The 14,800-nt window shown below is 42.9% G+C and overlaps 1 protein-coding gene across 1 annotated transcript in view; it reads right to left on the bottom strand.

The window, feature by feature from the left end:
- The window catches only part of ankrd11 (ankyrin repeat domain 11), a 155,196-nt gene that overhangs the window by 13,791 nt on the left and 126,605 nt on the right, over positions 1-14,800 (bottom strand). Inside the window, 2 exon segments of the mRNA XM_055649022.1 lie at positions 6,971-10,522; positions 10,524-13,591. Coding sequence (XP_055504997.1) covers positions 6,971-10,522; positions 10,524-13,591 — 6,620 coding nt within the window.

Genomic DNA, 14,800 nt, shown 5'->3' on the forward strand with positions numbered 1-14,800 from the left:
GCGGCCGTGAGCAAAGATCCTATAGCGGAGCGGCTATCCTTGCTATAGGATCTTTGCTGTGGACTAGCGGACGCGCCGAGGATGTGAGGCCTAGGAGCTGAGGCTGACTCTGAGGCCGACAGCTGCTGCTCTGGACCTGCATGGCGGGCTCCCTGGGGGCAGGGAGATCCTGGGGAGGGAGAGTGGCGAGATTGAGGGAGAGGAAGGGGTAGGGAGAGAGAGGGGGGGGTAATGGGGGAGCTGACGGGGGGAGAGTGGGGAAGAGAGGGGAATAGAGAGAGAGGAGTGGGGGGGGAGATAGGGTTATAGAGGGGGCGGTTAGTACGTGTGTGGGGGTGATTAGTGTGTGTGACACCGCATGCCGCATGCCGCCCCCCCCCCCCCCCCCCCCCCCCCCCCCACCCTGCGTTGCGGGGGGGGACAGACCCAACGGATCTACACTTGGTCTAGTGCACTATTAAAAGTCTCGTCTTGTTTCTATACGTGTGTGTGTTGATGGCGTGATTGTATTTTGGCCAAAACGGTACATAGTAGTGGTTTACTTTTTGCAGAACTTTACTCTGATTTTTCCCGTTGTGGGTCTAATTAAGTTGTGTGTGTGTGTGTGTGTGTGTGTGTGTGTGTGTGTGTGTGTGTGTGTGTGTGTGTGTGTGTGTGTGTGTGTGTGTGTGTGTGTGTGTGTGTGTGTGTGTGTGTAAAAATAACTTAAACTCTTATCTTGTTAGTTTGTTTCCATCCATCTATCTGTGCGTGTTTGCCCATGTGATCCTGGATCTATGCCAAAACGGTACACGATGGCGCTAAATCGATGACATGATTTTGCACCACCTTAATCACAATTGTTCTGTGGTTGTTTTGTGTCAAGTTTCATTCAGATTGATATTGGATTTCACAAATTATTGACACTTTTAGATTTACAAAAGCCCAATTTCCCTGTGCTTACAGCTGTGACGTCACAATGTGATTGTAGCCCTGCTCGCAACGTTGTTGTTATCCAAGTACACCGAGTCCTGCTAGCTTTAGCACAGGGGTCGGCAACCTTGTTCTGCACAGGGGCCAGGACACATGTGTGTGAGTGGATGGCGAGCCACATCTATCACATATACACATGGATCCCGCCCCTTTGAGGATGCCACTCATACTCGTCCCCGGCCTATTGACAACCCCGATCCCGACCAAAGATTATAGAGCTGATCTTTGATCCCGACAGTGAAGCCCAGACACAGAAGGTGGGCGGCCGTTCCGGCGACTTTGCGAAGGATGTGGTACAGCCAGAGCTCAGCGCTCGGCCGCACTCAGCAACTCCGCCATTGTGGCCGCCAGCGCAGGTCTCTTTGCGACCCGCAGCCTCGGGCCTGGGAGGTACCGCAGATGATGGAAATCTGTGGGCCGGATAATTACGGAAAAGAAAATATGCCTGCGGGCCAGATGATTTTGGGTTACTGGCCACATTCGGCCCGGGGGCCATAGGTTGCCGACCCCTGCTCTAGCAGGTGCAAGTGCATTTTTTCTTAATGTCACAGTACACTGAAGTTTTTAAATTATGGGAGGGTGAATTAGGCAAAATTAGCAGCCCCTGTGCAGTTGGGGCTATGGGTGAGTGGTGGAATATTGCGTTGGTGGAACGGGTTTGCTTTGGAAGAACGGGCGAGTGGTGGAATATTGCGTTGGGGTACAGGTTGCATTGGGACACTAGGCCTCCTGTGGATACAGGGACCCAATGGGTCCCACATCTATCTATCTATTAATATATAAAACTCAAATCCATCCGTCCGCCTGCAGTACGGATCCCTTCCTGCCTTTTGATTCGTTGACGGCTGCTCCTTCCTATCAGCTTCCAACACACTTCGAAACAAAGTTGCAAGACAGGAACACTGAACTTTTCACTGCTGCAGCAGGCAGGGGAGGTGCAATTGAGGGAGGCAGGGGAGTGCTGGAAACTTACATTTGGCAACGGCTTCAGTTCCATTGGAGGAGACGGGTGCATGGTGGAATATTGGGTTGGGGGAATCACACCATTGGGGGAGCAGACCCAACGGGTCTGCACTTGGTCTAGTTGATATTTAAAAGTTTCCAAAACCCCACTTTGAGAAGGATTTCTTCAAATCTGCACTGGCAGTTGGGCAGTTACCAGTTATGACGTCACAATGCCCTACCGGCTACAATGTTGCTATCCCAGAACACTCAGTCCTTCACAGCAAATAGGATAGAATAATCCAGCCTAACCCAGCACAGTAAAGTTTAATGATTAGATTTCGATAAGAAAAGGTGGCCTTGTCGGTGGCACCCAGATCACATCTTAGTACAATTACATTTTTATTAAAGTTTAAAATGAGGGAGGGTGAAAAAATGAGATGACCTGCACTGATGGGGGCTATGGGTGAGTGGTGGAATATTGCATTAGGGGAATGGGTTGCGTTTGGGGAACGGGTGAGTAGTGGAATCTTAGGTTGGGGAACGGGTTGCGTTGGGGGACCAGGCCTCCCCTGGGAGCTATGGGTGAGTGGTGGAATATTGCATTGGGGGAACGGGTTACGTTGGGGGAACGGGTGAGTGCTGTATTATTGCGTTGGGGGAACGGGGCCCAACGGGTCCTACTTGGTATAGTATATCGTATTTCTCGGCAATTAAGACACTATTTTTGACCCAAAAATAAGGCACGAAAATGTACCTGCGTCTTGGAGGCCGAAGGTTAGGTTGTTAGCCAAGAAAGATAGACTTGGCTATCCCTCAGTACAGCAACATCAAGATAGCCAAGTCTATCCCTCATTGCTGGCAGCTGATGGGAAGCGGCTGTAAAAGGACAGCGCTGCTTGGGGGGAGGGGGAGAGTTTCTTTCACAGCGTGTGGGGAGTCTGGCCTGGGTCAGCACAGCCTGGGCTGCACAAAGTAGTAAACTTGGCTTGGCCGCCAGGGGTAATGTTCTGGGGAGGGCAGGAACGTTGAGAAGGAGGGTGTGGGGGATCATGCCAGCAACTCACTCACTCACTGCTGCCACGGCGCTCCGAGCGCTGAGCCACCGCATTGTGGCCGAGGAGGGAAGTAGCTCGAGTGGCTGCGAGCGGCCGCTGGGATCAGGCAGCAGAATCAGCCGCCACCTCAGCGCCATCTGCCGGCCCGCCTGCCACGGTGTACTTCGGCACAGGCGCAACTGGTGGAGGTGGTGGTTGGCGGGTTTCTATTAGGCAGAAGGCTGGCTGCTCCACCCCGAGCTCGCTCTTTCCCTCTCTCTCTCTCTCTCTCTCTCTCTCTCTCTCTCTCTCTCTCACCCCCCATTCTGTGAGCTCTCTGAGCCGGGAAGTCCCCGTCCCATAGACCTGAACCGCACAGTGCATTGTGGGACAGGCGAAGATGGAGGCTCCCTGGTCCTCATTGCCTCCTTGAAGGTGTTTCACATCTTCCCTTCTACTGACTAAACCAAACCCTTGATCCTGTCCCGCCAGCCTCGTTTCAAAATTTAGCAACTCAAAATGGGGATGCGTCTTCGTCGCAGGTGCATCTTCATTGCCGGGAAATACGGTATATATATAAAATTAAACGTCACATAATTAACTTTCTACTGTCGACGGCATGTTTGAATGCATCAGTCGCAGCTGCGCAGTGCACTCCCACTTCCCAGGCCCGTCAGCCGTGCCTGCGCAGTTGTGGGAGGGTTGCCGGACGCGCTATCCGCGTGTGCGCAGTGGGGGGGGGGGGGGGGGGTAGCCGGGTCCGCCACCATTTACAGATCGCCATTTTGACTAGCGTTACAACGAGGCCCTGTACATGCTATGAATTCCATCGTTCCGTTCCCGGTGCATATCTATACATACATTATATATTATATTACTAAAACTCATATGTCTATGATTCAGGGATGCCCGGATCTACGCCAAAACGGTACTCGGTAGCGCTACAATTTTTGGACCACCTTCCTCACATTTGTCATGGGGTGTTTTTATCAAGTTTCGTTCAGAATGGTGTTATAAGTTACAAGTTATTCACATTTTTAACTTTACAAAGTCCCACTTGGAGAAAAATCTTTCACCTTGCAGTGGCAGTTAGCAGCTATGACGTCACAATGGGGTCTTATTTACATAAACTGCCGCTCACCAGTCTTCCACTGGCAGTTAGCAACTTATGATGTCACAATGGGATCTAACTTACATGAACTGCTCGTCAACAGTGTTCCACCCAGTGCAGTGAGAGATTTGTTACATTGTTGTAAGGAGAGGGAGGGAGTGGGGTAGAAATGTTATTTAATCATTGTGTTTACTGGGGGAGTAGGATAGGGGAGAGGTGAGGAGTGGGGGAGCAGGGTGATAAAGGGAGAGGAGGGGGGTAGGGAAGGGAGAGGGGTTATGGAGGGAGGGAGTGACAGGGTTGGGGAAAGGAGAGGTGAGAGAGTGGTGGAGGGGAGGGGGGAGAAGAGAGGGAGGGTGAAGAGGAGGGGAGGGAGAGAGAGAGAGGGTTGGAGGATAAGGGGAAATGAGCCGCGCCTGCGCAGTTGGGGGCTATGGTTGAGTGGTGGTATATTGTCTTGGGGAACGGGTTGCTTTGGGGGAATGGGTGAGTGGTGGAATATTGTGTTGGGAGAATATTACGTTGGCCCAATGGGTTCCACTTGGTCTAGTATATATATATAACTACGTCTCATCTTGTATTTATATATATTTGTTTGTATGTATGCATGTATGTTCCTGAAATACAGCCAAAACAGTACACGATAGCGCAACAATTTTAGGCCCACCTCACTTGCCATTCGCCTGGGGTGTGCAGTAGCAAGTTTTGTTCGATTTTACAAAGTATTTCCCTTAATAAACTTTAATTTACTTTATACCATGAGCGGCACTGCGCTCCCACTTGCCGGGCCAGTCAGCTACGCCTGCGCAGTTGGAGTGAGGTTTGCCGGGCCGCTATCCGCGTGTGTGCAGTTGGGGGAGGGTTGACGGGCCCGCCGCCATTTTCAGATCGCTATTTTGACTGGCGTCACAACGGGGATCTCTGGCGTCACAATGGGGACTCAATGTCTAGTATTTCATTAAAAATGATTGGTGGTGAGCACCGGTTAAAGCTCTAGTTTGAGCTTCCGGTTTCCTGCCACTTTCACATCCCCACTCCCACCCTGAATCTGTCTGTGGCCTTTGGCACTATTCTAAGAAAAGTTTAATGCCGGTTGGAGAAACAAGACCTCAGGTTTCCTTGAATTATTTCAAGCACACTGCAGCCTGCATGACTCTATATCTAATTGTCCAATTTCAGATTTCTCGCTCTCTACGATCTACAAGCTGCAAATATTACAAGCATGGACTTTTATTTTCTCCAATTGTTCTTGCAAAGAGCTCACACACACTCCCTCTACTTTTTTTAAAACGCTTAATGACACAGACAAGGCCCCGGCCCTGTAGCCACGCCCCGGCCTTTCCCAGTCCAGTGCGCACTCTCCCGCTGCAATTTTGATTTTGGATATCAAAACTCAGCAACTTGATCTGGCTGTAGAGAAACTAGAGGACTATGATCAAGACAACATGTTCTCACTCAATTTCATGAACTCAGACTACAGCTATGCACAGAAGCCATGAACCACATTAGTAGTACATGAACTTTTATAATGCCGTAGATACATTTCTAATGCTTCTGGGCACCTAGGATATTCAGGATTGAAGCTTCCCAAAATACAACATATCAGACTTATCTGAATTCAAATGCATTTGCAATTCATCGACCTATTTGTCTTGCTGATCAAGATCCTGCTGTAATTGTTAATAACTGCCTTAATTGTCTACGATACCACCTATTTTAAATAGTCGAATCAGTATTGCAGATGGCCAAAGCTCACGCAAATACAGCATCCAGGCATAAGACAGGAAAAAAATGAAAAAAGAGGAAGTGAGATGGGGTCCAGGGGTATTGCCCTCTGGTAGGGGTCCAAGAGGCAACGTCCCAGCGGGGGTAAAAGGGGGAGCTCCCCCTTTATACCAATTTTTTTTGATAATTGTACCTTGAAATGACCTTGAATATTCTTGCCTGTTTACCCTTATTTTCTCTCAGGGTCTTCCCCACTCACACGCAACCCCGTACTGCTCACACGGACCCCCTCACTGCTCACACTTACAGGAAATCCTGCACCTTTGCTCACTCACAGGGACTCCTCACTGCTCACACTCACAGGAAACCCCTCACCATTGCTCACTCACAGGGACCCCCTCACTACTTACACTCACAGGGAACTCCCTAGCCTTTGCTCACACTCACAGGGACATCCCCTCACCTTTACTCACACACAGGCCTCCCCCCTCTGCTCACCAGAGCTCACACACACTCCCTCTACTTGTTTTAAAACGCTTAATGACAGACAAGGCCCCGGCCCTGCAGCCACGCCCCGGCCTTTCCCAGCCCAGTGCGCACTCTCCTGCTGCAACCGCTCCACCAGGTCTCGCCTTGTCCTGCCCCCGGATGTCTCCCTCCTCCAATCACCACGCTCTATTCTCAGTCCCGCCCCCCACTGCTTGCTGACCGATGTTTCTCTCGTCCAATCACCGCCCCACTATCTCGCAGAAAATCATTTTCTAGGTTTATAGAGATTTAGACATAATTTTTTTTTTAACGAATTTCAAAATCCGCAGGTCCGTGGAGAAATCTCATGCCTGAGCACCCTAAAGGTGCAGAGAACACAGGCATGCACATCATTTGCAGATACCACTTCATGTTCAACAGGTTAACCAGTTTGCCAAAGCAATCATACAACTTTTATATTAAAATATATTTTTTAAGCTTTTGCAGAAATTCTGTTATCTGCAGTTCAGTGACCGAGTCTGGTATGCAAGTCTTTGGACATTGGGCAAGAATATGAAAATCAAAACTATGCTCATGCATGATCATAATTTGGACTAGCCACTGATAATTAACTGAATGGACAAGATTGCATCCAAAAGATTGCATCGCAGCATGAGAAGGAAATTGGGAAATGTATGAAGAGATTTCCACTTACCACGGGGATGTGGAGTTTGCTGAGTGGTTTTCCATCCAATAAATAGGAACCAGTGTAGGTGACATATTCAGCATAGCACTGAGGTGCTTGTGGAATTATACAGCACAATATTTTACGTTTTTCCTCAATCTTTTTACGAATTTGAAGATACTCAAAGTATGGGTTTGATCTGTCACTGTGATATGGTTCAATGTCATCTAATTTAATCGCATCAACAATAGCTGCCAATGTTTGCTGGATCATTTCTCGAGTCTGCTGTGCTGACGGGTTGAGAATTATTGGTTGATGATTACCACGGGGGATTTTTCTTTTGCGCGGATGCTGCAAATCGTCCTCCTCCACGATACGCCCTTTTGGTTTTCCTAATTGAACTGAAGCAGTTTCCTTCTCCAAGGTGACAGCATTATTTTGCTTGTTCAGATTAGCCAACATTTGTGCTCGGTTCCTTGTGATTCGTTGAGGAATCTCTTCTCCTTTCGTTGGCTTTGTTGCCTCAGTCACTGGTTTAGGTATTGCTTCAGTAGTTTCAAGCACTTTGACGATGGCATCATCAACCAATGCATTAGAAGTAACTGTCATAGCTTCATCTTCGAATTCTGTATTTATTTCAGTATGCTGCGGTGTAATCGGCTGACTATCCTTTTCTCCAATCTCTTCAGCACATAATGAGTTTTTTTCCATAGTATCCTCAATTTTATCCTCCACTGGCAGAGTAACTGTTTTTAGAATCTCATTGATAGCTCCATGCTCTTCCCCTAATGATATAGCAGTATGATCTGTACCTTCAGTATGTGTACTAATAACTACAGGATCATTAGCTTCAGTTATCTGAGCACTCTCTTCAGATTCTGGTTCAGTCATTTCTATGTCTGGGTCTTCTCTGTCAGGTAATGGTAGGATTGGAAGTGAAAATGGTCCCAGATCAAGATCATCAATTGAATCTGCAAAAGAATCACCCCATGGCAAGTGTTCTTCTTGTTGTCCAGCAGTAACATTCTGCTGTGGCTCATCACATTTTTCTGAAACTTTAATTTGTTCCTGCTGGTTTTCCACGACTATGTTGTGCATTTCTGAAGCTGCAGTACAGCATTCATCAGGAAGTGACTTACAGGTATCAAATGGTGAATTTGCTTTAATCGGAGACATGTATGGTAAAGCATTATCCAATGCTACTGACTGTTCCACTTGGTCCAGTCCTGGCATTTCATCTCTGTTTCCATCTTGCTCCGTGTCAGATACTGATATTGGGCACTGGACAGGGGATTCAGGAAAGTGAGATAAAATAGATGAATCAAATGGCAATTCTGTATTATGTATAGTGTCTGGAGGACACTGTAGCCTGGTAATTTCACCAAAAGAGTGATGAGGTGACTTTAGGTGCAATTCAGAACCCATCGACCAATTCATTGAATTACTCATTGGGCTGAGGGGTAACTGCTCATTTTGGCTGTGTGGAGAAGATGGATAGCTTAATTTATTCTGGGCTAAATCATTGGAAGTAAATGGCTCTCCAGGTATAGGCACAAGACTGGCATTTAAAGCTGAATTAGGAGAAATCAAAGGAGTATTTGGTTGCAGCTCTGAAGAATCTAATGGCAAGGTCAAATCAGTGACTAAGCTATCTAGAGATGGCTCCAGTGGTTCTGGATTTTGCGATGGCAATGATTTTGCATGCAAATGATTAAGAACACTTTCAGGGGGAGGGGCAAGATTTTCAGTGAACGACTTTGCAGCTCTAGAATGCGACTGTTCTACCTGCGGTGAGGAAATGCTACGCTCAGGTGAAACGCATGGCGATAAACCAGAGAATCTCTCAGGATGAACAAATAGTGTTTCCTCCATTGGCTGTGCAATAGAAATTTCATAATCTGATGAAGTAGGCACACTTTGCTGTCTAAAGAACTTTTCAGAATTATCAAATACTTCTTGTGGCCTTCTGGTATCCATTGACACAGATCGAAAGAGGCTGGATATGTGAACAGTGCTGGTTGGTGTCTGATTTGGATTGCTTTGATTGCCAGTGGGGATGCTAATGTATCTATCAAAAAAAGTAGGGGAATAGGCATTCATGGATATTGCTGACATGGTCACTGAATTCTGGGACTCTATTCCTTCAAACAGATCGGTAAAATCTTCATTCACACAGTTAGGCATATGAGCTGTGGGCAGTAAATCTTCATAACTTGGACAAGAAACCATTGCAGTCATCTTTGGAACACCTGTTGGCCGATCCTGCTCAGATCTTGGTGAAGCAGGTAAATTTGCCTTTAGTCCAGGAGTTGAAAGCCAGTCTTTCACGTCAGGGCAAGCAACAAGCTGAACATTTGCATCCAAAGGCATAATCTGCCCTGGTCCTTGATCTTTAAGCTTTTTGTCCTTTTGTTGAGAATCAAGTGAACTTTTTTTTGTTAACACATCAACAGTTTTCCTGCGTATTTCTTCAGTACTTCGGGTTTTCTCTCTCAACTTGGGATCTCCTGACCTATGCCTCATTTTCTCCTTCAGTTTCATCCGCTCTTTATGCCTTTTATGACGTTCTTCAATTTCTAGATCTCTCTGGCTCAGCATTCGTTCGAAACTGGTCATCATCAGGTCTCCATCACCTAAAAGCTTTTCCTTAGGTCTGCTGTCTTTGCGCAAGACTTCTTTAGCTTGATTTAGTTTTTCATTTTCAGTGATTCTAAGCTTAAAGGATTCATTTTTGTCCTTTTCTGAAGTCTCTTTGATTTTTTCCTTTTGTTTGATTTCAATATTTTTTGAACCGTCATCTTTTGCTCTTTCTTTGTTTCCACCTGACTCTCTAACTATAGAAAAAGACTCTTTAAGGCTCAACTTATGTTCTTCTTTAGACGGCTTGAATACCATGACCGATTCTCCGTGTTTTTCCTTGTGCTTTTCTTTATCATCTTTTGATTTATCCTTATGTTTGTCTTTCTTTTTTTTGTCTTTTTCCCTCTCCTTGACACCAATGAAAACACTTGGCACCTTCTCTACTTTTTTAGACAATTCCTTTTCAGATTCATTTTTATCTTTCTTCTCACTGTAAACAACATCTCCACTTTTGTCTAATTCATCATCCTTTTCAGCTTTTAAAAAATGGCTCATGCAATCACAATCTCCCATCAAGAGCTCTTGTTCAAGCACTGGGCCTTCTCGTTTACCAATAACTTCTTTCAATTCCTCGGATTTATCCCGCTTTTCTTTCTTCACCTTGTCTCGTTCATTTTTTCTTGATGATGACGACAGATGTCTGTTTCTTTCCTTTTCTTTGCATTTTTCTTGTGAAAACAAAACATTAAGTGAATCCTTTAACTTTTCCTCCACATTGTCTTGACCAACATTCAGAACATCACTTAAGGTACACATTGTGGAATCATGTAGTCGTTCTATTAAGCTGTCAGATGAAACTTCACTGATCTTGTCATTGGAATCTTCTTTAAATTCATTAAAGCTTGAACCCTGCAGCTTTTCTGAGCATTTATTTTCTTCTATTGGAATTCCCTTTGAAAGCCTCCTTTCCTTTATCAAAAGTTCTCTGTCAGATTTTTCTTTTCAGCTTACCTTTTGACTTTTCATCAATGGAGTGCTGCTTTTCTAACTTTTCTGGAAGTTTTGGCTTGATTTTCTTTTCTAGATTTGAATCTGCTGATACTCTGTCCTTTTTCTCTTTAAATTTATCAACTGATTCCTTATCTTTCTTTTCTTTATGTTTTTCAGGCAAACACTTTTCTCTCTTATCTTTCCCACAATCTATTAATATTTTATCCTTTTTCTTATCTTTAAGTTCTTTTACTCTTGGTTTCTCTGCTAAATGTTGTTTATCAGTCGAGTATTTTCGGTGTTTCTCATGAGGAAATAGTTCCTTCTCTGTTTTTGCCTCCTCTTTATCAGGAAGTAAGTCACTTCTGCACATTTCATTAATCCCAAGTTCCGTGTCACAATACTCTAACTCATCCCCACTTTCATCTGTGAAGATGTCATTTGCTATGCTATGCCAAATCTTTTCCTTTCCAAGTTCTGTATCAATTCCTTTATGCTTATCTGTTTTTTCTTTCTCCTTTCTTTCGATAAAGTCTTTATCTTTTTCTGCATGTTTTTCCACTATATTTTTGTCCCGCTTTTCTTTACCGAGTTCTGACAATGTTTTTCTGTCCTTGTCTCGGCTAAAGATATCTTTGTTCTTTTCCTTTTGTTCCTTTTTTTCTTTGAAACCGCTCAATTCTTTGAATAGCTTTTCTTTATCCACATCTTTGTCCTTTAAGACTTTATCAGTCAAGCTCTTCTCTTTTTCCTTTTCAATTTCAATTGAAGTTCTATCCTTAGACTTTTCCTTGTATTTTTCAGTTTTTATCTTTTCCCTCTTTTCAGTTCCATCCTTTCTTTCCTCTTTTCCTGAATAATGCCTCTCCCTTGCTTCCATTGTCCTTCCGCTGAAGTCACTTTCATACTTGTCCTTGAAGAAAGTTTCATTTCCACACTCTTTTGAATCTGTTTTAGTTGCATCGTCAGTCTTTCCCTTAAAGTCTTTTCTTTCCTTGCAGAATTCAGCAATTGGGGTTTTTCGCTCTTTAATGCTTTCAATAGCTTCTTTATCTTTTCTATCTTTAATACTTTCAATAAGATCTTTACTTCTTTTCTCTTTTTCCAGAAAACAGCTCTGCCCCAATTTATATTTATCAAGTTGTTCTTTTTTCTTCTCTGCACTTTTCTCCACATACTCACGATCTTTCTTTCTTATGCAGTCTTTGTCAGAGCGTTTTTCATTTAGTTCTCGCTTATCTTTTAACTTGGATTCTTTCTTCTTCTCCTTGCATTCTTCTTTCATTGTTTCAGCAGTTAGTTTGCCTGTTGTGCCATCTTTTAATTCCTTGAAGTCTTTCATTGGAATAACCCAATTAGCTACCCCTTTTACATCATACAAAGAAGAATTGGAGGACAAATCTGAAAACCATTTTTCTTCATGGTCAGACATACTAAACCTATCGTCACTGTCTAGAAAATGACTTTTAGTCTTTGGATCATCATAATCAGATTCCTCTTTGCGAACTTTATCTTTTTTAAGTTTTTTGTCATCCTTTACAGATTTTTCTTTGTCTTGTTTCAAATGTTTCTCTCCCTTTGAAGATTTATCTTTTGCCTTTTTCTTATCATCTTTGTGGGTTTTAAACTTTTCTTCTTTAGAAGATTTCTCTTTAAAGAGTTTTTCTTTATCTACTTTGAACATTTTGTCTTTCTCCTCCTTTAAAGATTTGTGATTATCTTTGGAGAGATCTTTGATTTTCTTTAACTTTTCTTGTTTACAGGTTTTCCCCATTTCATCTTTTGGCACCCAGTCTTTTTCTTCAGATTTGTCTTTCAGTTTTTCTTTATCTTCCTTCTTCAACTGGTCTTTGTTGTGTTTTAATATTTTGATTCGATCAATTGAAAAACTTTCAGTTGCTGCACTTAAAGATCTTTCTACTCTTTGCTTAAGTTTGTCCGTTTCTCGACTCAAACTTCTTGAAAACTTATCACTGCCTGTCAAGATATTCTGAGACCTCCCCTTTTCTTTGTTTTTTATTTTGTGCTTGTGTTTCATTTTATGCTTTTTAACAACTTTGCCCTGCTTATCACATTTCTGAACTATTTCATCGGCATTCAAAAGCTGGAAGATATCTTCAGCCATTTTCTTTGCAGTTTCATCTCCATCAACAAGACTTTTCTTTTTATTATCTCTTTTTTCTTTCACTTGTTTAACAGTTTCTAAATTGGAGTCCTCAGAAGAATAGTCTGATTCACTTGTCAGTCGTGTTCTTACCGAATCTGACAAAGAACTCACATCAGACCACACCGGTGACATATTTGATTTCCAACCATCAGCTCGCCAGGGTTTAGAATGTTGACGTGCAAGACTGGGAATATGCTTTGACGATGCATAGCTTCCTTGGGAGGAAGAACAGGATGCAGACAGTGAAGAGAACATTGTTGATTCTTTCAAGCTCACATAAGAGTCCTTCATGCTAAGTCCACTTTGTATTGAACCCTTATCCTCCTCCTCCTCCTCACTTTCTGAATCGTTACTTTCTGTTGCAGATGAATGGAAATGGTCTTCATCCTTACTCAATCTGCCTTCCTTGTTTTTCACATCTTTTTTCCATTTTCTGTTCACTTTAGCTTTCTCTTTGTGCTGTTTTTTTACTGGTGACTGTCTTTGTTTCGAGTTTGCAGCAGGCAGACTGGAGAGCACCGTAGGCCTGGTTAGAGGAGGAGAGAAGCGTATTAAGCTATCCTCTTCATCGGAACTGTTGGTGTCAGATAAAATACGTCGTGGGGTTTTCTTTGGTGTTAGAAGGGAATTTTTAGAAGATTTTGTCTCTAATTTAGGAATATAAATACAACTGCTCGTTTTTAAGTCTTTTTTATGATCTTTTTTCAGCAAATGCTTATCGTCAGCGGGTGGTACTCTATCTTCCTCATCATCCTCATCAAATTCATACTCATCTTTTTTTGGTGTAACTGTTTTAGATAACTGTTGTCGCTTGATTTTGTGTCTCAGGCCTTTCTCACATTCAGAGTCTGTGTTATTACCATCAATTGAACTGGAGGGAGCAACTGAGGGGTCATCTTCATCTTCTGAACTTTCTATGTGACAATAAAGCGGAGAAAATAATTAATGAGAATGTGCAAGCAAATCATTTTTAAATACCAGTTTAAAATTACATCAGCTTCTAAGTTCTATATATCAGTATACTGCCAAAGTACAGCGTAAATTGCTTTCATGCAGTGGTTTTCTCATGTAAAGTATTTCAATTGTATGCATACTGTTCAAATCAAAAGGAATTAAAGAATCATTGCAAAATTAAGCCTATTGTTAGAATAATTAGACAACATAGTTTGCATCAGGAATGAATGCATGCCATAATCCTGTTTTTATCTCTTTACCAAAATATTGACATTTTAGATATAGATGCAGAAACACATTATGATCTACAGAAAACCATGAGTCATGAATGCCAGATAGCCAACATCTTTACTCAGTCAGAACATTTAAAGCAAATAGTATACATTTATTTACAAGAAAACAAAATAGTTTAATAGAGAGAAAGATGTCTTAAGATTTACTGAGATAGAAGGGAGAGTTATGCAGATCACACAGTTCATTTGCATCAAATGGTCTGTTTTATGCTGTAATTGTCTACATAATAACAGCAAACATATCTGTGACTGGAAAGCAAATGGTCAGAAAATAAACCAGCAATTTAGTTTCAGTATTCTAATTTGAGGATTCTAAATTTCTAACGGGATCCGAGGTGCATTAGTCATTTGATGGACAATGTGCAATCAAATATTTTGGAAACCCGAACCTCAAGGACTGGCAAATGAGATAATGGTTAATGAACCCCAGGTTTAAACATTGTGGATCGAAATACAATTAACTGTATAAAGAATGTATTTTTGAGATCATTGGAACCAGAAGGAACTCAATGTGCTTGCAATGTTTGCACCAGCTGTTTGAAGAATGTATCTTATTTGTATCTGCTGGTGTTACCCCACAACCCCAATAATCTTCGTACTTATATTATTAAAATGTATCTCTTCTCTGAATTAAAGCCATACAATTCAGATTCTCAGCCATCGCAAATTTGCACCCAATGTAACTTTGTGCAGAATCAAAGATTAGAAAATTAGATTTTTCCAGATCAAAGGACCTAATGCATTAAATTGTAATCAGTTCATTTCTGCATTTACAAAATGAACACACATCTAATACTTATAACATTTAGGATTTCAGTATTAAAACTGGCTCATGACAATACATTTGGCACAATCATGGGTACTAATATTCTAAGT

This window comes from Leucoraja erinacea, chromosome 17 (assembly GCF_028641065.1).
Source record: "Leucoraja erinacea ecotype New England chromosome 17, Leri_hhj_1, whole genome shotgun sequence".
In the NCBI taxonomy this organism is placed as follows: Eukaryota; Metazoa; Chordata; class Chondrichthyes; order Rajiformes; family Rajidae; genus Leucoraja; species Leucoraja erinaceus.